The 23,858-nt window shown below is 41.1% G+C and overlaps 1 protein-coding gene across 1 annotated transcript in view; it reads left to right on the top strand.

The window, feature by feature from the left end:
• The window catches only part of plxdc2b (plexin domain containing 2b), a 148,696-nt gene that overhangs the window by 56,725 nt on the left and 68,113 nt on the right, over positions 1–23,858 (top strand). The window contains exons 3-4 of the mRNA XM_049565009.1: positions 10,833–10,979; positions 18,281–18,350. Of these exons, the coding sequence (XP_049420966.1) occupies positions 10,833–10,979; positions 18,281–18,350 (217 nt within the window). The remainder of the gene's footprint in view (positions 1–10,832; positions 10,980–18,280; positions 18,351–23,858) is intronic.

Here is a 23,858-nt window from a genome sequence, read left to right as displayed (position 1 = left end):
TAAAGTCCCTGTAAAACCACAATGTGTTGTTTCATGAACAAAAGATATGTTAATTTGTGAGCTTCAGAGGAGCAGTAGGCTGAGTTTGTTTTTTTTACTTATAGACAGAGCCAGGCTTGCTGTTTCCCCCTAATTTTGCTCCTTATGCTAAGCTAAGCTAACGGACTGCTGCCTCCAGCTGGAAGTCAAATAACGTATTTTATTTTTGGTCAGATATCTGTTAGAATAAGAAAAACACAAAGTGTTTCCATTTCCATTATTCAGGTTTCCACTTTAGTAGAACTGCAGAAATCTCTCATCTCTCATCTCCTTCACTGTCTTTACTTTGAGGTCAGTCTGTGTTTGGGTTAACTGGTGTCATAAAACGAGTTACCAACAATAGATTCATCTCACCTTGACATGCAGGTTTATAACAGTGGCTCTAACAGCAGACTGTCTGACGCCCTGAATAGCTGTGTGACTCACTTTGTTAGCTATCAGATTAAACAGCCTCTCGGCTTCGGGTCACAGGGAGGTAGAAAAAGACAAAGTTGGAACAAACTGTGGGAACAGGTCGGTATCGCTGAACTCAGGCCATGTCTCATCACTGTTTTATTCAGGTTAGGCTTGAGCTAGTGCATAGTGCAGACATGCTGTCAGTAATTGCTTGTGGTGTAACGGTTGTGTTTTTGTCGTTTGTATCTGTATCTTCCAAAGTGCCAGTTCAGAGCAGTTTTAACTTGTTTTCAAGTCCCAAACATTCCATAACCTCAGCTGTCATGTAATGTCTACCATACACCAGAAGGCTTTAAAGACACTGACACCCTCTGACATCTAAAGACAATGTGAGCTTTTAGTGACAATCTGTAAGATTTTGCAAAAACTGGGGATCATTCAGGATGACTGTTTGCAAGACAGCAACTAGATTTCTTTTGAGATTTCCCATCCTGCTTCTGGTGGAAAATATTACGCCAAACTTCCTTTAAGAAATATGACATATCAACACTTCCTTGCATGTCAGCATAAACATGTAACTCTAGAAACACAAGATAAAAGGCCTCATACTCTATGTCGACAGTATTCTTTTCAATTTGGCATCAGTATAATCTATAAAGATAAACTGTAATTGTGTGCAAACTTTACTCATTTGCAATTTTGTTGCTCATCTCGCTACCAGCCACTGTAGGTTAGGTGTGCTATTTTAGTAGGAGAAGGCTGCAGGAATGAGAGTCGAACCAATTCAAATATTAAGATCTCTCAATAGTAGAAGTACTGTTAGTGGATCAGATACACATCTAATTAAACACAGACTCTTGTTCACTCCACAACTCCACAAGTTCATCCTCCTTTTCCACAGCCCAAGGGAACTGAGACTTGTTCATGCTATTGAACCTTCCCAGAGTCCCCTCCATGTGTACTATCTACCCCAGTTTGCTGCTTCCTTTTTTGTGTTGGAGAGAATGCAGATATTGTTATTGACAATGTCCATGTCATTGAACTTCAAGAGAAAAACCTTGAGATGAGAAAAAGACTGACTTAAGACAGCAGTGAGATTCATGACCACATTACACCAAAGATCGAGATCACGGCAGCACGCCACAACGTCAGTAAATCTGTCATGGTGTTATTCCAACATTGGAAATTTGTCTGCGATGGTGAAATCACTTGAAAAGTCATTTCGTAACTGGCAGGGATACTACTATACTTGGGAGCTCATATGCAATTGGTAACATATTCATTCATTCATTCATTCATTCATTTCCGTAACCGCTTATCCTCTTGAGGGTTGCGGGGGAGCTGAAGCCTTTCCCAGCTGACACTGGGTGAGAGGCAGGGTACACCCTGGACAAGTCACCAGACTATCGCAGGGCTGACACATAGAGACAAACAACCATTCACACTCACATTCACACCTACGGACAATTTAGAGTCACCAATTAACCTGCATGTCTTTGGACTGTGGGAGGAAGCCGGAGGACCCGGAGAAAACCCACACTGACACGGGGAGAACATGCAAACTCCGCACAGAAGGGATCCCGCCTGGGTTTGAACCAGGAACCCTTTTGCTGTGAGGCACAATTCTGGAAGCGTGTCTCAGATACTTTGGTTAATTGCTTGTTCAGCTACAGACCAAAATAACTCAAATAATTTGTGTTAAAAAAACATAGAATTTGCTAGTGTCTTCACGCCTGACAAAAGTCATGTGTTATGTGGGCTTATACGGTAGGAAACTCTCTATGCCTTAGTTTGAAATCAAAATACAGATTGTGAAATGTCCTTTCCTTTGACTCCCTAATGTGAATGAATATGGAAAAATAGCGTTCTCTCAATTTAATTAAAATTAGACCTCTTTACAGGCCTCTGAGGAAAATGAAGTTGGCGTACATAAGAGGCCTAATCGTTGTGAATATCTTAAGCTATTCCCCCAAAGTATCCTCACCACTAAGTACTAAGTGTTGGTTAAAAAAAACAAAAACATTCACATACAATCCCCTCATTCATTTCAAAGAGAACTAGAGATGTCCCCGTGGTACCAAGCCAATGGCAAAATTCTGAAAATGATGCTACTCTACTTTCTTCAGTGCAGTAAATAACAGGGATGCAATTCTTCCAAACCTGATGAAGCAGCATACACGCCTACAAATGTTCTAGTCTGCCGTTAAATGCCAAAGGAAGAAGAACAACACCTACTGGCCGGGAAAACAACAACATGTATAAGATGGCGACAAGTGTAGCTACAGCAACAGCCTGGCCTCGACTCACTGAAAAGACAAGATTCCTGTGGCCACAATTTTCTTAATTCTTTGTAATTGGAGTACAGCATATTTAGCCTACGCTGCGCTACAAATGCCAACACCATGACAAGGAGCTTAGTGTCTATTCTGTGCTGAGTGCTCCATGTTTGGCAGTTTGTTTGGCTATATAATAATATGTTTCCTCACCCACAAAATTTTACTGGTATTGGTACCAGCTACTGAATTTCCGGTATTGTAACATGACTAATGAGAACACTGTATTGGCACAGCTAATGTACAAATGGAAAGTGCACGCAAAAAGGCATAACTTCCTTTCATATTACCTGGCATCATAAATGGCACGTTAATCTTGTGATTGTTGAGACTTTGGATAAAACGATCGTCGCCCTTGCAGAGTTGTAAAATGCTTTGTCATACAGTAGTGTTAAAAATCTGTGCAGTGTTTTGGCAACTGATGAACCCTTAAAAACTCAAGCTTGTATCACTCAAACTGGATTTCCTAGATTATATCTTACCTATGTCAAAGAAGTGCTATTTTTCATCTGTGTCTGAGAAATCACCTGAAAACCCTGTCTGCATACCAAGCGCGTCTCCATGAGGTCCTGACCTCAAGTTTGAGAAACTATTTTCGAAGTTGCTTACAGCTGTCAGGTGGCCCCATTTTAAGTCCTTTCTTTATGAGGAGCATAAACAAGCCACACAAATCCACACACAGCAGCCACTTGGATGATAAATCGTACAGTCTGCTCCTTTTTTAAATCCTGTATCATATTGCAGCACCACCAGTGAAGTCCAAAGAGACACATAACTTCTCATATTCCCTCTGAATTAATGTGTTCATTTGATGGTTTCGTTTTTACGCCTGGCTGTTCATATCTACAGTAAAGTTCAGCCTCTCCTGAGATTTGAACCAATGTCAGACATGTCAGGTTGCCAATAAAAGTAGACAGTGTATTAGTGCTTTGGGGGCTGGTGTTTGTATAGCTTGCTTTGATGTGTAGTAATAAGGGTGTGGTTTATGGTTGTTATTGGATGTCTGGGACTCCACAGCTCAGGAGGCTCTTTGGGGGTTACATGCTTCACTACATTCACTGTTTATTTGTGTATTTCTTAAGGGAGAGAATTCACACAGCGAGGCAGCTCGGCTTGCTAATTTTCATTACTTCACTTGATTCCCAGTGCTGCTTTTACCCTTACTGCGCTCCATATTCAGAACCTGCAGTGAATGCAAATTAGTTTATTTTTCTTTTGTTTGTTTTGTGTCTCAGTTTGTCAAGTTTGTTAAAAGGTTCCCGGAGGATAATGTGTTTGGAAAGAGATGTTTACTTGTCTTTATGTTATTCAGTGTTTAAACTTTGTAATGCTACACCATCTCGTGCAGCTGCTGCAGCTGGAGCCGCTCTGCAGATGAACCTGTAGTTGTTTATATTTCAGTGTTTGTCCAGTTGGCTTCAGTCTTGATTGTCTGACTGAGTATCGTCTTCTGGTGTTTGAGTTACTGATGTTTCTAAGTGGGTCAGCCAAGATGCTGGTTTGCAGACAAAAAAAAGAGAGTTTTTGTTGTGTAGTGTACTCTGTGTACCTCGACGTCCTTGAACATGACTTTAAAATACAACCATATTCGGTTTTGACATCAGACATCTTGAAAATCTCATTCAATATGTCTACAACAAAGAAGAACACTTAAATTATAAATCAGGTGCTTAGATTCACCTCAGACTGCTTAATCACTTTACTCTCTCCATGTTTTCATTGTTTTTAAACAATCTCACCCTGACACTCAAATATTTATCCAGTTGAAAAGCATCCTCGTTCAATACCTTTCTTATTTTCATCCATGCATCCATTTTCATCCCCTTATTTTGGAGTTGGATTGTGGGGTCAGCAGGCTGAGCAAGATATATCACTCGTCCTTCACCCCAGCAACATTTTCAAGCTCCTCCTCTGGGACCCTGAGGCATTCCCAGACCAGATGAGATATAATCCCTCTAGTGGTAGTGGGGTCTGGGTCTACCCCAGGGCCTCCTACCAGTTGGGCGTGCCTGGAAAACGTCTAATGGGTGGCGCCTAGGAAGCATCTGATCAGATGCCCGAACCACTTCAGCTGACCCCTTTCAAAGTGGAGAAGCAGTGGCTCTACTCTGAGCTCCCTCTGGATGTCTGACCGCCTCACCCTATCTCTTAAGTCCAAGCCCAGCCGCTTGTATCACCAATTCATTCTTTCGGTCACTACCCAAAACTCATGGGGTCAGAATGTAGATGGATCAGTAAGTGTAGAGCTTTGCCTTCTGGCTCAGCTTACTCTTCAATACGACGATCCGGCGCAATGCCTGCATCACTGCTGATGCCACACCAAACTGCCTGTTCATCCTACACTCCATTTTAACTTCACTCATTCACAAGACCTTGAGAATTCCATCACTGGAGGAAGTAACTCTCTCTCAACCCAGAAGTGGGAATCCACTGTTTTCTGGCAGAGAACCACGACCTCAGACTTGGAGGGGCTGACTCTCACCCCGACCGCTTCACACTTGGCTGCAAACTGCCCCAGTGTATTTCAGAGGTCATGGTGTGATGAGGCCAACAGAACCACATCATCTGCAAAGAGCAGAGATGCATTTCTGAGGTCCCCAAACCAAAAAATATTCTGCCTCTGGCTGCACCTTGAGAAGCCATGAATACCACAAACAGAATCTGAAACAAGGGACAACCCTGGCAGAGGGCAACACCCACTGAAAATGTTTGACTTTGTATCGGGTATACAGATACTCATTGGCAATTTTATGCTGTATTGATAGTGAGAGAGAGAGGTGAGGACCTGCAGCAAAGGGCCCTAGCCAGACTCAAACCTGGGCTTCTGCGGTAAGGACTCAACCTTTATGGTACCCGGTAAGCTACTATAATGCCCCCTTTCTCAGTTTCTTTTAGATTTTTAAGAGTGATCATACATTTTTGAAGCATTTCAAATGCCACCAGGAGTAGTAAAAAAACGATACTTCAGATTCATTGTTGATGTCTTTACGGGTCGTTTTGGATTCTGAAGAACCTGCCCTGGGCACCTAATTTTGACTGGGTCCGAAATTACAAGCAGGTTGAGGTAGAGTCACTTTATTGCCATGGTCCGTGTGTCAGTATTTCAAATACATGAGTGAAAATAATTAATGCATGCAGGGTGTTGGTATCATTTTTTTTCTGGTCTGTGAAGACCTCTACATCATACTGAAGATACCACACTACCATTAAAAAAAGAATGAGAAATGGCCAGTGCTGCACAGAAGAGTATGTAGTTTCACATTCTTGAGTTTCAAAACACACACAAACACACACCACGAATACCATCAAGCTGCTACACAACTGGCAGGAGACGGAGAAGCAGACGGCGGAGCGGAACGATGAATAATGGATCACAGGCATTATCAGCTGATGAAGAGCTGCACACATGAGCGATGGCATCCTTTTTAATGCTTTTTCAAACAGGCTGCAGTCTGATTTAACAGCGTATGCTACTGTGTGTGTGTGTGTGTGTGTGTGTGTGTGTGTGTGCAGCATGGTACTATCTTAGGAAGAAGAGGGCTGGCTGACAAACAGTTTAATCCCAACATATTTGAACATTTATTCAGAGCTCAGCTCCTCCTTGTGCATACATGAAATTTTATTTTCTCAGGAGCAAAGCCATGGTTGCAGTTGAGGGGATTACAGTTTGTTGTTGTGTTCTTCCTTTATTTTTTTTTTATGTCTTCAGTACCAATTTTAAGAGACATCTCAAGACGTCTTATTTTCTTTAAAAGAAACAAGCAGAATAATTTTGCGAATGCGAAGCAATGGGTTCCTTTATATTCATGGTTTCCCCCGTGTTAAGGAGCCATTCAGAAGTGAAAACAAGATATTCAGGTCTCACTATAATGCAATATTGATGTGGTGGGCAGCTTGAGTAAAAGCCTCAGACTGAGATGGGAGTGAGTCTTAGTGAATGAATCTTTTCTACCATTTGTTTTTCTGCTCTAGAGACAGAAAATGTACCATTGTTGGCTACAATTTTTTTCCATCTCTATCTAGTTTTAGTTATGATGGACAGATGAAAATGGGACAGGAGTTACTGACTGAGCCCGAGTTGCGAGGTCACAGTCCTCTCCTCTCCTCTCATTGTTCATCATGTGGCCATCTATCTTCCATTAGCCCCCATTGAGCTTTTCAGTGTAGCTCAGGCTCGTCTCCACTTCTGTCGTGTCTCTCAGGGTCAATTGGAACTCAGCCCACTTGAGTTGTGTGTGTGTGTGTGTGTGTGTGTGTGTGTGTGTGTGTGTGTGTGTGTGTGTGTGTGTGTGCATCGCCTTATACTTTTACATTACAGTTTGTATCTAAAATGCTTGCACAATATATAGAAAGTGGCTGGGTTTTCATTAAATTGGTGTCAAATGGATGGTTTTGCATTAGCAATGCATTTGAAATTTCTGTCTTTAAGTCTTTAGGAAGGCAAATGTTGATTTCTGATGTAGCCCAAACGTATACTAGAACTATCAATTTTATTGTTTTTCTGCTCCAGATATATTTAAATTGCATGACAACATCTGGACATGCTCCTGATGAGTCTGCGGATGGTGTCCTGGAGGATCTCCTCCCACACCTGGATCAGGGCATCAGTGAGCTCCTGGACAGAATGGGGTGTGAATCACAGACCTGTCAGTTCTGGTGTCCTCTGGCGAATGCCAATAAAGCTGCACAGTGCTGGGCTGTGAGCACAGGTCCCACTAGAGGACGTCTGGCCCTCATGCCACCCTCATGGAGTCTGTTTCTGACAGTTTGGTCAGAAACATGCACACCAGTAGCTGCTGGAGGTAGGACTCTGGCTGTGCTCCACCTGTTCCTCCTCTCACAAAGGAGCAGATATCGGTCCTTCTGCTAGGTTGATGCCCTTCTACGGCCCTGTCCAACTCCCCTCGTGTAATGGCCGGTCTCCTGGCGTCTCTTCCATGCTCTTGAGACTGTGCTGGGAGACACAGCACACCTTGTTGCAACCACACCTACGGATGTGCCATCCTGGAGGAGCTGGACTACCTATGTAACCTGATTAGGCTGTGGCCACCACATGTAAAACCATTCCCTTTTTGAGGGTTGTCTTGCTTTTGCCTCTCCATTACACCTGTTGTCACTTTCAGTTTCACCAAAGCAGGTGAAACTGATTCACAATCACTTGTGCTTCCTAAATGGACAGATTGATATTCCTAAAGTTTAACTGACTTGATGTTTTACTGTGCACATTAAGTGTTATCTTATTTTTTTGAGCAGTGTATTTGAAATACATTGTAGATATCTTTTCTAGAGTAAATTAACAAGACAGTGTAGTCATGGTGTCACTGCCCCAAATGGACAGAGGGCAAGAAATACCAATGATTTTTTGGGGGGAAATGTAAAAGATGGTGATTTTTTTCCCCTCTTTGATGGCTGACACTGTAGAGGTGACAGGAAATTAAGGGAGAGAGGGGAGGGATGCAGTAACTGTCCTCATTTAGATTCAAGCTTAAGTCTTTACCTGTCTCAGCCACCTTAGCTGAACCTCAGCATTCAGACCTACACCAGATCAAAACAAGCTGAATGCGGAGGTTCAGCTCAGGTACTGTGTGAAAACAGGAATATATATCACCATCATTTCATAGCTTCTAATAAATATGTTAAAAAATACTCTGCTCTGTCCTTCTGTGGATGATTTGTGCACAGAACATTTTACATTTATAAAATGTTGGTAGTAATTTTTCTGTTCAGGTTTTTATGCCTTTGCGCCACAGCAATGGCCAAAGGCAATATGTTTTCGGGTTTTCAGTCCATTGGTTCCATTCTCATGAATGTGATATCTCAGGACGCCTGGAAGGAATTTTTTCAAATTTGGCATGGACATCAAGGTCACAGTGACCTTACAAATCAGGTGTTCACTCAAGAATTAATGTGCTAATTATGACAAAATGTCACACAAATGTCTATTGCCAAGAATTTGTAGGTTCTTTGCAGCAACATTCAAATGTGAAGCAGTGTCTGCTGTCACAGCTACAATTTTGTGTTCTTGCCTGTTTCTCTGGCGGTGAACCATGAGGTCATTGGTCTTTCTGATACTGAGCTTCAGGTGAATGTTGTTACACCGTGTGATGAAGCATCAGTCTGCTATACTCCTCTGTAAAAACAGTCTGCAAGTGAAGGCAGTATGTTTCTCACTGAATTCATACATGTCAGTATAGTAATAAGTTCCCTTCTGCAAAAAATACACTTTATACTTATATTAAATTCCTACAGAGTCATCATATGGAACGTATGTGTGAGTATGGCTCTTTGTTAGCCTGATAATCAGACTGAATGTTGCTAGCTGAACAAATCTGAGTTGAATTTTTATTTAATTTGTAATCTATTGTAATGATTCCATGTTTTGTAAATCTATTTGGGTGGAGATTTCTATCCTCTAAATGTTTATTGGATTGCGGCCCACAGTGCTAAGTCTGTTCAAAACAGAGCCGGTAGCAACATTTCACACCATGTTTATATTTTCACACATCAGCATCGCGCACCACACTTCACTCACTGAGCAAGTTTCCAGTGCATGATTTAAAGAAACAGACAGTACCTTCCTCCCACAGCCTCCCACCAAAGCTCTCTTTATAATTGTGTATTTTTGCATGCGTGAGACGGTCTCTCCGGTCAGGCACCCCGTACTCTGTTTGCTCACAGCTTCATGTCCACCTACACCCAGCTGGACGATGGCCACCCTGCCCACCTTCCCCCTTTCACTGGCCCCTCTCACCTCCGAGGAGCCTCCGTCTCCCTCGATCCTTCTCCACGAGACCAGAAAACATCTTGTGCTGATTAGCAGGGAACTTTACAGCTGTGCATTTGTGTCTGCTCTTTTACAAGTGTCCTTGTTTTCTATTCTGAAAGTAATGTGCTGACTAAGGCTGCCTGGAGGGGGCTTTTTCCCTGACACGATTTGTCTGCACTTTAAGCTGCGATGAAGGGATTCTGGCAGTGTTTGTTTAAATCTACAAATTGATCAAAAGTAACACCACCTACATGGCTGAACTCCATTTGGAATTTTGATATTTATCAATCCCACCGAGGCTTCGCTAAGCCTGAAACATTATCTCTCTGTCTAATATTGGGGGCTGAATATTGTGCAGAGGTATTAGATTATAACTCTCCGAGGGAAATCTGAATCCTTGAAGCAAAACGAACCGAACAGAGAAGAACTGTGCTTTAATTAATGTTTGTCTCATGGCCTTTTGACAACCAAAGCGCAGTAGCTCAAAATAATACCACCCCTATATCAAAGTTTGCACAGAGCTGTGTGAGTTCCTATTAGTGAGATCACAGTATACACGTCCCTGTCTCCCTACCCAACAAAACATTAGCTTTAACAATGTTTTAGATAAAAGGCACAGCTGTAAGGTATCTCATTAGACCCACAGGGAGAGAGAGACGAGCAATAGGAAGCCCGCGACATGAGCATTCTTCCTAATTCTGTACAGGAAACAATAAAAGCAGCTCCCACATGGCTTATAAAAGTCCACAAATGTTTCTCTTATAAAAGGCAGTCCTGACTGTGCAGTCTGGTTTTAAGAGTGGAAGAAGTTGATTGGGCTCTTGGTTTTCTTTAATTTGATTAGTAGATATTAAAACTTCTTCACGTGCTGATTGTGCTCTAATGAAAATAGTTGAATGAAGGCACGGAGAGAGTGCACGCATATTGGAAGTGATTGCATCATATAATCTAATTTAGCAGGTTATTTGTTCCGCAGTGAAATTAAAAATACTCCACGTTGTTGATTTTCCATTTGTATATGTTTTCTGTTTGTGTAGAGGTTTGAAATGTTTTTAAAAATAGCTCACCGTCTATTAGATTGCTTTGAATTTGATGTGTTCATATATTCTCTTGGCTGTATGCAGAATAATACCAGCACAGACTCCAGCGGCTTAATTCACTGAGCAACGCAGCAATATCTACTCTCTCCTTCAAGCTGTATTACATTCCACTTAATAACTTTTGTTGCGCTGGGCTTCTTCACAGTCTTTATATGGATATAAACTCACAGGATACATTTTGTTTTGTCACTTCTACAGGAGGACACAGATCACAACTACTACACATCGAAAACATACAACCCGTCAGATCCGATGAGCAAAGACTTGTGGGTAGATATCGACCAGATGGACAAGGACAAAGTGAAGATCCACGGGATTCTGTCCAACACACACAGACAAGCAGCGGTAAGTCAACAGAAGGTGTGAGAGGAGAATTTAGAAGTAGCATTTAACCTGGTGACTTTGGTTTGGATTTGGTGTCTTGGCAAGTGTAAGGTGATGCTTTTTTGTGGATGTTTGGCCAATTGTTAACATTTATCTATAAGAAAAAAGACATTGAGATGTACCCCAACCTGAGGGACTGTCGCTTATTGTCATTAGCTGCACTTTGAAGCCCAGTTCAGACCAAAGATTCACGATGAGACAAAACCATTTAGAAACGTTGCAGAGAAAAGTTGTAGCAGTGTGAACTAGTCGGTCTGAGCTTGACTCAAGTCGACTGATGGTGTCACCTTCAACTCTGCTGGTCAAATCATTGGCAGCTGGTTTTAGAACATAAAGCACATCACCTCTTTCTATAGCCAATTGGCTTGTAGTGGATTCCGCTGAAGTGAAGCCCTCATGGTGTGCTGGTGTTGGATGGTGGGTCGCTGCTGCTGCTCGCTCTACATGCTTATGCGCTCCCACACACACATTCTCATTGACTAATTAATTGGCGCTGGTTATTTATATTATTGTCGTGTATTTATTATGAATGCAGTCCATCTGATGCTTGTTATGTTTCTGTTTTCACCGTTTCATCACGACTACAAATGCAACTGTAGCCAGTATTTCACTGTCACTATCCTCGTTCATATTTTAAGGAGCTACAGATCATATTCAGCCACAAAATCAGCCTGAAAAGCTGGAAATCAGAACAGGTTTTAAGAGCATTGCAGAGCAGAGCATGGCACATTGCAAGTAGTTACCTGTTTCAGCTTTTCTCGCCATAAATCTTTGGTCTGAACTGGGCATAGGATGTCAAAATGTTGTCAACTAAGGCTGCAACGAATTACTTTTTTCATTATGAATTACCCAGGGGATTATTTTGCCGATTAATCAGTTGGTCCATAAAAATAAAAGTCCAAGATGTTGTCTTGACATGTCTCGTTTTGTCAAACCAACAGTCCGAAACCCGAAGAAATTAAGTTTACAATGATCCTCATGGAAAAGAGAAGCAGGGACCAGACATTTTTTTATTTGCTTAAAAATTTGGTTTAATAATTAATTGATCATTGAAGGGGCATTGGCGGCTTAGTGGATATACCGTAGCAGGTGTCCCATGAACAAAGGCTTATTCCTTGCTCCAGCAGCCGGGTTCAATTCCAGCCTGCAGCCCTTTGCTGCTTGTCACCCCCCCTCTCTCTCCTTCTTTCACACTTCTCTGTCGTATGCATTAAAGGCTAACAGCCCCCCAACAATCTTTAATTGATCATTGAAATAGTATCCGATGAATTCTTTAGCAACTGACGAATTGATAAGTAGACAAATCCTTGCAGCTCTATTAAAAAGGACCTATTATGCCTATTATTAATATTTATTGTCATATATATATATATATATATATATATATAATGTTACAATATCAGATGTTCATATTAAATGTGACCATAGTTCCAAATAATAAAGTAAATGTATGCAAAAATAATCCATGTGAGCAGGAACCCCAGCCTCTGACTGTTCTGAATACTCTGTTTTAAGGCTGGCACAATGTCAGATTAACACTGCATAATTATTGTGGCCAAAAGAGTTCACATTGGCGACATTATTGGGATATCTCCAAAAAAAAAAAGTACCATCTGTCAAATTTATCTCCAACTGTGTCCATTGTGTTTAGTCACTTTTTTTGGCAAATCAGTTTCACTAAAAATACAAGTGTAGGGAGGTGTAGGGAGACAAAGAGTCTGTCACCACAACTGTGCAAAATTGTACAATAAGAGCAATTACACTTAATGGATGGTGAAAAGGCAACCAGATGGTGTTGGAGGGAGACAAGGCAGGAACAGAAAGAAACGGGAATGATTTGAGAGCCACCAAATTATTTACAAGATATTACCATATGTGTATTATTAAAATGATATCCATATTTCATTTTTTCATAGTCACATTTATCATCAATACCAGTATACTGCAACATATTTACTCTGTTTTAAAGTGTTTTTTCTAATTAAGAGACAATCTGAGATCAGCTAATTATGGATTCCTTTATAGGGTCATCTGCTCCAGGCACACTACTGCAAGTGCTTACATTACGCAGCCTTCACTGCTACATGTAGCTACATGCTAACGTCAGGGAGTCTTAGTTGCTGATTTCGGCTCATATTCCTGATGGAACATGTCCAGTCATGAAGATTTGGGTTTAAAAGCTTTTATTTGATATTTTTTTAATGTAGAAAGTGCTGCTATTGTCCATTACAGTCATTATTCGACTGCAATGACGGTGCAGAGTTGCTCAGAAACAGGGAACCCAGAAATGCTGGCCAGTCAGTGCAGACTGGGCTTTTTCAAGGGACAGGGGTGCTACAACGGAGCGTCTCAGACAGCTGGTGAATACAGGTGTTCCAGCACACACAGTTTAAGGAAAGTGAGGAAACCCAAATAACAAGTATGAACCTTAAAATGAGCATAATAATAATAATGACAGGTCTTCTTTAAGACATTTGTGGTCTCTCAAACCCCCTTTAAAAATCACCTAAACGCTACCAGAGGTTAATGTGTCTGAGGTTTACTTGAACATGCTGCAGATTGTTTATGAACAGCACTACTAGAGGGCATTCCTGCTTATAAGTTAGAAGTTTCATCATAAATGTAATTTAGCTGTCGTGTAGTTGCACAGAAATCACTTGGCAGCTGCAGCTCAGGTGCTAAGTGACACAGCATCAGCAAGCTTGGGTTGTTTCAACTGTTTCTTTCAACACCAGTCTGCATTTTAAGATGTAATCCTCTCGCAAACACACACACCATGACGCCAATCATATCAGCTACTGGTGCCTACAAGCCTGTTAGTTTATCCAGTGATGTGGGCCCAAAGATACACAGAAAGATAAAATCAATGCCAACAACACAAAGAAGAGGAACTCAGTGTTTCTGTGTACTGTATGTGATACATGTGTGTATGTGACAGTAGACTATTGGACAGACTTGCTAAATGCTAAAATATTACAGTAATTACATTTGCATATGTCACCTCAAAGACACCATCCATCAGTATATTTGTTTCCTGTATCATTAAAGAAAGAGGTAAATTACTCCTTTATGCATTAAAACTGTTAAAAATCTCCTCTGCAGTAAAGTTTTAAAAGCTCCCCTCCTTCCACCTCTGCACTAGCAGGTGACCCATGTGAGGTGCATACTGATGAGGTCACACAAGGCAGCAGCAGACTGACTGGAGAAACAGAGCAGCATGGCAGCAGGGAAGCCACAGTCTGTAAAAAAAAGAAAAAGCACTCACACACACAATAGCTGGCGAGATGATAGAATAGAGTCCCACATTGTGCATTCTGCTCCTCTACCTTCAGTCATGTAATGATGGATTGAACCAAACTATCTGAAGCAAGCTATTGTTTGTAGCCACAGAACGACCCAGCTAAGAGCCGAGGCTTTTCTTCTGAACAGTACAGGAGGGGATGTGGGAGGTTTCTCTGACTTTGGCTTAAAAAATCAATAAGTGAATTTCCTAATTTAATGGCCAGCAGAACTATGCAGAGTCAAAAAGGAGATATGGAAATCTTGCCTGCATGATTTCATTGTGAAATTGCAGCACAAGAAGAAGTGAAAACCATCTGTGCTGAAATGCAGCCACTGTGTCAGCACACTAACATTTTAGACAAATAGAGTTTATTATTATGGCAGTTAAAGTCCTGAGAAACTGCATAAAACTGAGTGCTGGAACAGGATTGGAGAAAACTTCCACGTTCCCTCCTGGCACTGCCGCCTGCCAGCGCTTTGGCCCTCGACACTGAAAAGGAATTGGCCAATGAGGTCGTAAAACAAAACACAGCCGCAGAGGTCAACTGCATCACAGGATTGTAGGAAAGTTAAGCTCTGGATTGGCTATATAGTCTGTGAGATCCAGCGCGGTTTGCCACAGGATGACTCCTCCTGCCATAATCTAGGATCATGTATAATAGCTGCATGTTTACTGTGGACTGTCTATATCCATAACATTTTCTGGCAGTGTGACTGTAGCATATTCAGATCAGAGATTAAATGCATAAACCATCATTTGTGGTAATATGCTTGAGAAGTTTGTTGTTCATTTGGTCCAAGAGTCATTTGATGATATTATAATTTCTTGAAGCTCTTTTTATTTTGTGTTAATTCCCGTAAACAGATTTGTAAAATCGTATGGAAGCCCATTTCTGTCAGAGGAAGAAAAAAGAACAGATGAAAAGTTAGAGATGATACTAATCGTAAAAAGTAAATAAAAATTCTGAGATACTTAGTCTGAGATTTTAGGAATTAGTAAATGATATATGAAAGAATTAGAACATACCTTATAAAACATATCTTATAAAAGGCGAAGCTTTAAAAGGCGAGAAGGGTCAGGTTATATTCAGACAGAACCAATTTGTCTGGCCAAGTTTTTTTTTTAAACCAGCACACTGGGGAAAAGCTGGCCTTCACACAGAGGGGGGAGATGCAATATTATTTAAATATTGGGATAACAGTGCACATTTTGAGACAGTCTCTCCATGAAGGCAGTTGTATTTTTGTATTCAGTTTTTCACATGAAAAATGACAGACATGGACATGGTCGTGTCAAGGGTTAAAAAAGAGAGCTTAAGACAGAGGTTATTACAACATGAATATCCTACATACCGTATTGCTGACTTGGTTTAAACTACAAATACTCATGGTAAATTAGAATTATGAGATAGTAAGTCAAAACACATATATCTCTTAACTTTGACTCACTATCTTAAAATTTTGCCTCAGTAAATATCATAATTTGAATCTTGAATGTCACAATTTTGACTTTAAAAGACAAAATCTCCACAAACCAACACATAACCTTTACAAAAGCTCTATTTGCTTTGACTATTATTACCTCAGGATCTGTGGTAATTTGTAATACCTAGACCCTTGCGTTTCCACCGCAAGCAGTACCCTTGGGTACCCTTGGTGTTTGTGGTTGTTGTCACTCACTGCTCCATCCAGCACTCGCTGTATTTCCTCATAGCTGGAAGTCTGCACCTTGTTTATCGTCCACAGAAGGGGGGTTGTATGCTGAAGATAGCAGGTTTGTGCATTTTGTCCTTCTAAGACAAGCTCAACTGGCCAGAGCCCACAGGAACGACATTCCACAATGCTTTTGTTTTCTCCAAGTGAGAATTAAAATATATGCAGTTCACATAATCCGGTTGAAATTAATATAGATGCTTGAAGATCGACTCATTACTAAAAGTGTCTGTCATCCAAGAGAGACAATAAAAACTAAAGCAATGGTCAGAGTTGTCACAGTGAAATTTAAGGTGTGCTGATGGATTCACATCGTCAACTCATGCTTTGAGTAACATTACAAGTAAACGTTCCAACTTGAAAGGTGCCAGCAGTCGGCCCAGTGAATTGAGTTATTCTTCTCAGACTACAGCTGCTGCGACAGGCAGCAAAACATCCTTTACTTCTATAGTTATAATAGAAACTATGAAACTCTCCACGTTATGAACAGTGGTTATATAAAACCAGCCACAACTCAGCCCTGAGCAAGAGTTGCCGTCCGCTATTGACCAATCAACAGACTGCAGTGTTCACAGCTTCACCTTTTAGTACCAGATCTGTGTGTTAGGTACCCCAACAGAGGGGGGACCAAAAATGGGGATGGTACGGAACGGTTCCATTGGTACCATCCACAACTTTTTACAGTGGAAATGGAAAAAAATGTGTATTGAGGTGAGTTGAACTCAAGGGCGATTTTGAGGGGTGGCCTGGGGTGGCCGGGGCCACCCCTGAAAACTCATTGGCCACCCCAGATCTGATAGGTAGTTGGTCAAGTCCGTCAACAAAAGAAACAAGAGAAATGCTGCCAATCAGTGATTCCTGAGAACTGTGATAGGTGGAAATGGAATAAAAAAAATGACTCTTTTTTTTTTTTTTTTCAAATATTTTTTTACCTGCATAGACACCTTTATTTGACAGTTACGAGACAGGAAATCACGGGAGAGAGGGGATGTGACATAGGCAGCAAAGGTCCTCCGGCCAGGATTCGAACCGGGGTTGGCTGCGTACGTGGCATTATACTTCGCTATACCATGGCCACCCCACACTAACTTTGTGTCCCATCTTGGCCACCCCAGTAAAAATGTCCTGGATACGCCACTGGCTGAACTGAACCATACTGCTCGGTGGAAACGGGGTTTATTAGTCTTGTACAATTGGCACCTCATTGATTTTGGGTCATAATTAGGTTTTCTGTTTTTTCTACACCTCATGTCTGCCTCATTCCTGGTAGAGAATTATGAAGGCTACTTTGGCAATTATAAATCAAAGTTCTGATAGCATTTTGGGTGCAGGAGGCTCATGTCGCTACACAGCATGGAGGCCTGTTGGCAGAAAAGGCAACCTCCAGTCAATCAGAAGAGCAAAGTCTTGATGGATGATGAGATGGAGAACATGTGACAGTGTGTAGCAGAATCAGTTCTGTTTGTTTAGGAGAAGAAGATGATAAAGAAGAAGAAGAAGATATACTTTATTAATCCCTGAGGGGAAATTAAAATTTTTCGCTCTGTTGTCATAAACACACAGGCCCAAAATACACACATATGCACAAACAGGACCTACACATGCATTAAATGGAGAGATGTCAGAGTGAGGAGGCTGCCCATAGTCAGGTGCCCTGAGTAGTTAGGGGCTCAGTGCCTTGCTTAAGAGTACCTCAGGCAGTGCTCAGGAAGCAAACTGGCACCTCTCCAGCTGCCAGTCCACACTACATATTTGGTGCGGGCGGGGACTTGACCAACGACCCTCCGGTTCCCAACCCAAGCCTATGGACTGAGCTGATGCCACCCCATATTTAAAAGGAAAAAGGAGGTTAACACTGTACATCACTGCTGGTGGTGCTTTAGGGCTTTTTTTTTTAATTTCAAGCAAAAATTGACTTCTGTATGTAAATACTGTATGTATTTACCAATGACTACCATTAGACTCAGTTTTATTGCTTTCTTGCAAATCTGACGTTTATAGGAGGGATCTTTTTTTCTTTCTTGTATTAAAATGTTGTTAAAGTCTTTTTTTTTTACCGCATTCTTTTTTAAATCTCTTTTTTATATTTCTCCTCAGAAATGGCCACTGTTTTCCCCACAAAGTAGAGACCTCTGTATTTTCCTTCCACATTTTCCCTCTGATCTGAATCCTCTTGTTGTTTTTAAGATGAGAACAGTCTCTTCTGTGATCCTCCTCTTGCCTCTATCTTTCTGACCGGGGTCATTTGTCTGTTTTTCCCTTCACAGAGAGTTAATCTGTCCTTCGATTTCCCTTTTTATGGACATTTCCTGCGTGAAATCACCGTGGCGACTGGTGGTAAGTGAACACTGTTCTTGGACTCTGTTCTCTCAATAGTAGTTATTAGTGTTGTTATTGGATATACTCGATGTGCTTGGCATATTAGACTGTACACAGACAGTGTTTTATTGCTGCTGGGTTTGGGAGGGAATGTGGTAAGGTTTATAAAAAATGAGTCTGGAGTACCGTTGCATTTATGAAATGGAGAAGAAGGAGAGTGTGTCTGCATGTGTTCCTGGCACTTGGTTTACCTGTGAGTGAGCGTGGCGTGGCTACTGTACAAAGATATCTCAGCCCTGAGCACAGAAACGAACCAAACAATGAGTTATTTCTTTAGATGTTGTCTCTGGGAAGTTGAAAAGCCTCATCTGGCACAAACCACAGTACAAAACCACTGCCGACACTCTGCCAGCCGAGCAGTCAGCCTGATACAAGACCATTTACAGCTCTCACCTCCACGGGATAGTCTGCTAGAGACTGGGGGATATGAAAACAAACCACTCCCAACACTCAGCACCACCAACCCCACACCAGACTGAACTGGAAGAGAAACCAGACCGAAGGGTTTGGACTGGAAACAGGAGTCCCTGTGCCAAGTGGCCTGGCACACCCTGATAGACATGGATAAGGAGGTGGGGGTATCAGGAGATGTGTGTGTGTGGGTTTGACACGTGACGCAGCAGACGTGTTTGCCAGAGTGTGCAAAGCAATTTTCCACTTGAGTCTTGACGGCGAAACCACAACACCCCAACCAGCTATTATCACATCAAAGACTAAAGCCCTGCTCTTACCCAACTATTTCAGAGATGTTGTGCTGCGTTTAACTGCCACTAGAATAATAAAGAAATAATCCGCCGTGTCTCTTATCATCATTATCGTCACTGTCTCATTTTCCCTACTTGATCCTCCATCAGTGGCAAAGTTGAGTTGGCTTTAGAGACGAGATGACGGTGTGGAGGAATGGACAGGCTCAGACGCTTCTAGAGAGGAGATAACAAGAATTTGCATTCCTCCAGACAGAGATGGAGGGATGAGACTGAGGAGGAGGAGGCAGCTATCTGCCTCTTGCAGGCCTCTGGGGCTTTGTCTCCGAGACGCCCTCCTTGCATCCCTCCATTTCAGGGCCTATCAGTCAGCTCGTCCTCTCCCCACTGGACCATCTTTCCGCCCCGCTTTTATTGTTGTCAGCAAGTCCGTTTGTACCCCAGCAAATATTATTTCTTTTTGCAACCGATGCTGAAACTTTGCAGAGAAACATCTTTTCTCAACTTAGTGTGATGAAACAGCAGCAGAGTTATATTTACACTTTGTTTTGTGTTTTCAGAGTTTAAGTTACTTTCTAAACACTACAGCAGCCAGTTCTCAAACTCGTTAACGACGAGGCAACAAGATGAGGTCGGCATGCAGCCTTACTCAAGATACCAGTTGTAAGCTCTTGTAAGTTGTAAGACCTAATTGTATTGCGAAGTTTTGCACAGCGGCGACCGCGGATCTTTGCTCTCAAACCACAAAAAAATGTGAAGCCGCAACGGTCTCCTTCAGTACATTATTCTATGCTTTCTTTTGATTTTCACATTGGCTAGTCCTCCTGTTTAATTTGTCTTCTGATTAAATCGGAACCGTTGAAACAAGTTGTATGGAAGCCTCTGCAAGTAATTGGTTGCTGGCAGACACTCTGTGCTGCAATAAAATGGTTAATCAGCAGTGCCGTGCACTGTAGAGCCAATGCACTGCTGGTTCTGCCAGCCTGAATAGAATATAATGTCTATAGCCTTACTGTTGTGTACAGCCTTATAGACTGAGCTGAGTAGTGATGCGCGGGTCGACCTGTAACCTGCTGTGGGTCGGGCAACAGTGATCGTCTGTTAAATAGGTCTGTAAATGATATTCTGACATTATCCGAAGGTACTGATGCGTTGAGCGGGTGACAGTCTGCGGTCGTTTTCAAAACACACTTGTGTCATGAACTCCAAAAGAAACTTGTTGAAACGTTAAACAATAATTTATTGTACAAAACGGGGGAAACAAACGTTGACAAGAACGGTTCCATAATTCATATTAAATAACGATAATGAAAAAACAGCTACAAGTTAGAGGGAATAGTGATAAAGTGATAAAACTTGGCATTGATCCACAGCCTCAGACGGATGCGCTCAAGCGTGCCGTGCGCACAAGCTCAGTAGGCTGTACTATATTTTCACATTTTTAACAATGCAATTTAAAAGTTTTGATATTTATTGATAACCTACATTTACCAACAACAAAAAGACTACATTTAGCACCAAAAAAATATGTTAAAAAAAAAACAAAAAAAAAAACAACAACAACCGAATATCGAATACCAAATTTTCATAGTGAATACCTACCCATAGAAACAAATATTCGAATATCCGAATATTTGGGTACAGCCCTAGTCTTTTCATCTCTTATTGAGTCCTAATGTTAATTTTCACAATTTTATGGAAGCTTATTTCTGCCAGTGTGATCAAAAAAAGATTGTACAAGCCATTATAAGAAACTTTCTCGAAATAATGTCTTAGTATCTCAAAATAATGACTTTGTATTGCAAAAAACCTTAATGCAAATAATGACGTACCGTAGTGATAAAAAAGTAATGATTTAGTAACTCAAAATAATGACATAGTGTGGTAACATTATGAGAAACTCTCTCAACATAATGACCTATGCCGGCTTCAAACTACATGATATCAGCCCGATTATAGCCCAATGTCAGAGTTGACGACAACCGACGTCACGCCTCACGACATCCTGACAGAAAGTCTAGCATGTTTGATTTTCTTTTTGTTGTTCACGACTGCTCCCGTCACAGCCGTCATTTTGACCAATAGGAACACAGAGTTAGCTGCTGCCATAGACAACTGTACGACAACAACACCCCAGCCTTTTTAATATTTCTTCCAGGGACGTTACCACAACAGAGAAAATAGGGAAAAATTATGGTGTGAAACAGCAGAAGCACTTTGTCAACCCGCTGAGTACTGTCATTAGCATCAAGCTAGCAAAGTATGTAACTTCTTGGGGCTTTTACTCACCACAGCTGCAGAGGCTATCGGCTTTATTTGAAACAGACTACATTAGAAACGGGCCGTTATTTATTAATCCCTCTGTATCTTTATATTTTTACTTTCAATCCACCCCCGTTTGCCTTGATAAAGTTAATGTATCGCGCCGTCATTTCAAACTTAACACTTCTTGTATCTGTTTCAAATTAAAAGCCCTTTATAACCTCGACTGAGCGAATCCCTCCGTTTTCTAAATAGGCTTTTATTGTGAAACATTTGCAGGAACTTGTTGTGGAGGATTCAGTGACTTGTATGTTTGCGTACGGTTCTTCAAATGTAGCTCCTGCCATCTGCTGGCGCTTTTTTACATTACTGCAACAACATTTCGGCTGGGATATGAACAGACACAGTGACTGAAATAGCAATAATAAGAAAAATAGAACGAGAACAACCATGAAAGATTAGATGACTGTAGAGTCATCATGAAAGACAACCAGCGATGATTGGTGTGGACAGTCGTGTAGTGTGTCATGTCTGTCGGCCAAGTCATGGCACGATTTTATGACTCTACAGTCATCTAATCTGACATAGTGACTGTCGGAACAGACAAAAGTGTTGTGTAGTCTGAACCCAGCATTAGTATCTCAAAATAATAAGAAAGTTTCTCAAAATATTGACTTTACATCTTACAATTATAACAAATGATGCTAAGTCATTTTGTGAAAACTTAATGACTGACAGGGACTTTTTCTTTAATCACATTGGAATGGACTTCCATACGAATGGGGCTGAAACAATCATTTAATCAATTAATTCATTAATGGAAAGGAAGGGAAAATGCTGAAAATTAACTTAATCTTGCCTCTCATTACATGAGGATTTGCTCCTTTAATCTGTTTTATATCTTTGTCACTAGTTTGTGACATTTTATAGAGTTAATCGAGATTGTTTCCTTGTTGATGATAAAAATGATTATTACTATTAGAAATGACAGTGTGGCAGACATTAATGCACACTGCTACTTCAGCAGCCCCCCTTTAATAACTGATATTCTCTGTTTATAAACCACACAAACATTACAAAGCCACTTATTAGATTACAGCGCTTTAGATGCCTGAGGAATGAAAAGAGACAGAATATATTAAAACTGGAAATGTCTTGAAAGATAAACACATTATGTTAACAAAGAGAAGAAACTTTCATATAGCCAGGACAGTAACTGTGACTGTCAGCACACTGCAGGTGTTGTAATGAACTGGCAGGTTATTTTTGGTCAACATTTTGTGTTGTATAGTGTGTGCATGTGGACAGCTCGACGTGTAGAGGCTGTGAATACCAGTGATGATATATGATCTGACCGCCGCCAGCTGTGTCGACGGATATCCAGCTGTGGCATGCTGTTTACTTGGCCAGCTGTCACACTTTGCAACCAGAATATAAAACATAGATTCAGAAAATACATGAGAATGTTTGTATCAGAGCAAATGCATTACATGTTGTTATCTAGCTAATTGGTGATCACATGCATTTATATTTGAGGTACCAAATACGTATTTGTGTAAAGGAACTCACTGAGACAGTGTAATGTTGTCAGCACTCCAAAACCCAGATATCATGTTTCAGTGGTTCCCAGCCTCGGGCTCAGGAACCCCTTAAGATACAAATCTGAAGGATTATAACATGATTAACAAGACAGGAAACATCTCTGCTGAACAAATGATGGTTATTAAATCTGATTTTCCCCAAATCTTGGCCTTAATATTGTGAAATCTTACTTTAGATTTTTAGATAGTTTTACAATGGCAGGCCTCTGAACGCTATTTAAAGGAAACAAACAGAGGAGGAAACATCACTCTTTGTTGAAAGTGCTCGTAGCTCATAAACATATCCAACATTTAGACAGTGGTGGAATGTAATTAAGCTCATTAACTCAAGTATTTTACTTACATATGATAGGAAGTGCATATAGGTACTTGTACTTTATCTGAGTACTACCATTTATGCTACCTTATAGCATAGACTGTGTATAAAGATGGTCAACATGTGTCCACTTTGTCTCACTGTACAAAAATGAAGCCAAAAAATTCCCAGTTTGGGCGCTGCCATGTTGCACTGGTGACATCAGGTGACAGCTAAAGTCTGTGCAGTAGCAATCAGGAGGGGGAGCTGCAGTATCAAGTTCCCGCCCATACACTTGTCCAACTTAATCATGAGCAGTACAACAATTGACACACGCAGCTGTCAATCATGACTCCACACCCCCGATTAAAAGTGGACATTTGAATAAACATCAGCGTGATAAAAACGACCTAAAAAAGATAGAAAGTATCTTTGGGAAAAATTTATTTAATGTGAACTATAACCTGTACTGAAGCCAGCCACCAGGGGGCAATCCTGATGTTTTGGCTTCACTTTTGGGCAACTGTCATTTTGTCCATTTTAAATACAGTCCATGCTTTCTACTTCTACTCCACCACATTTTTGACACATATATTGTACATTT

The sequence above is a fragment of the Epinephelus fuscoguttatus genome, linkage group LG21 (assembly GCF_011397635.1).
Source record: "Epinephelus fuscoguttatus linkage group LG21, E.fuscoguttatus.final_Chr_v1".
Lineage (NCBI taxonomy): Eukaryota > Metazoa > Chordata > Actinopteri > Perciformes > Serranidae > Epinephelus > Epinephelus fuscoguttatus.
The sequence above is the reverse complement of the archived record's forward strand: the minus strand, read 5'-3'. Positions and strand labels throughout refer to the sequence as shown.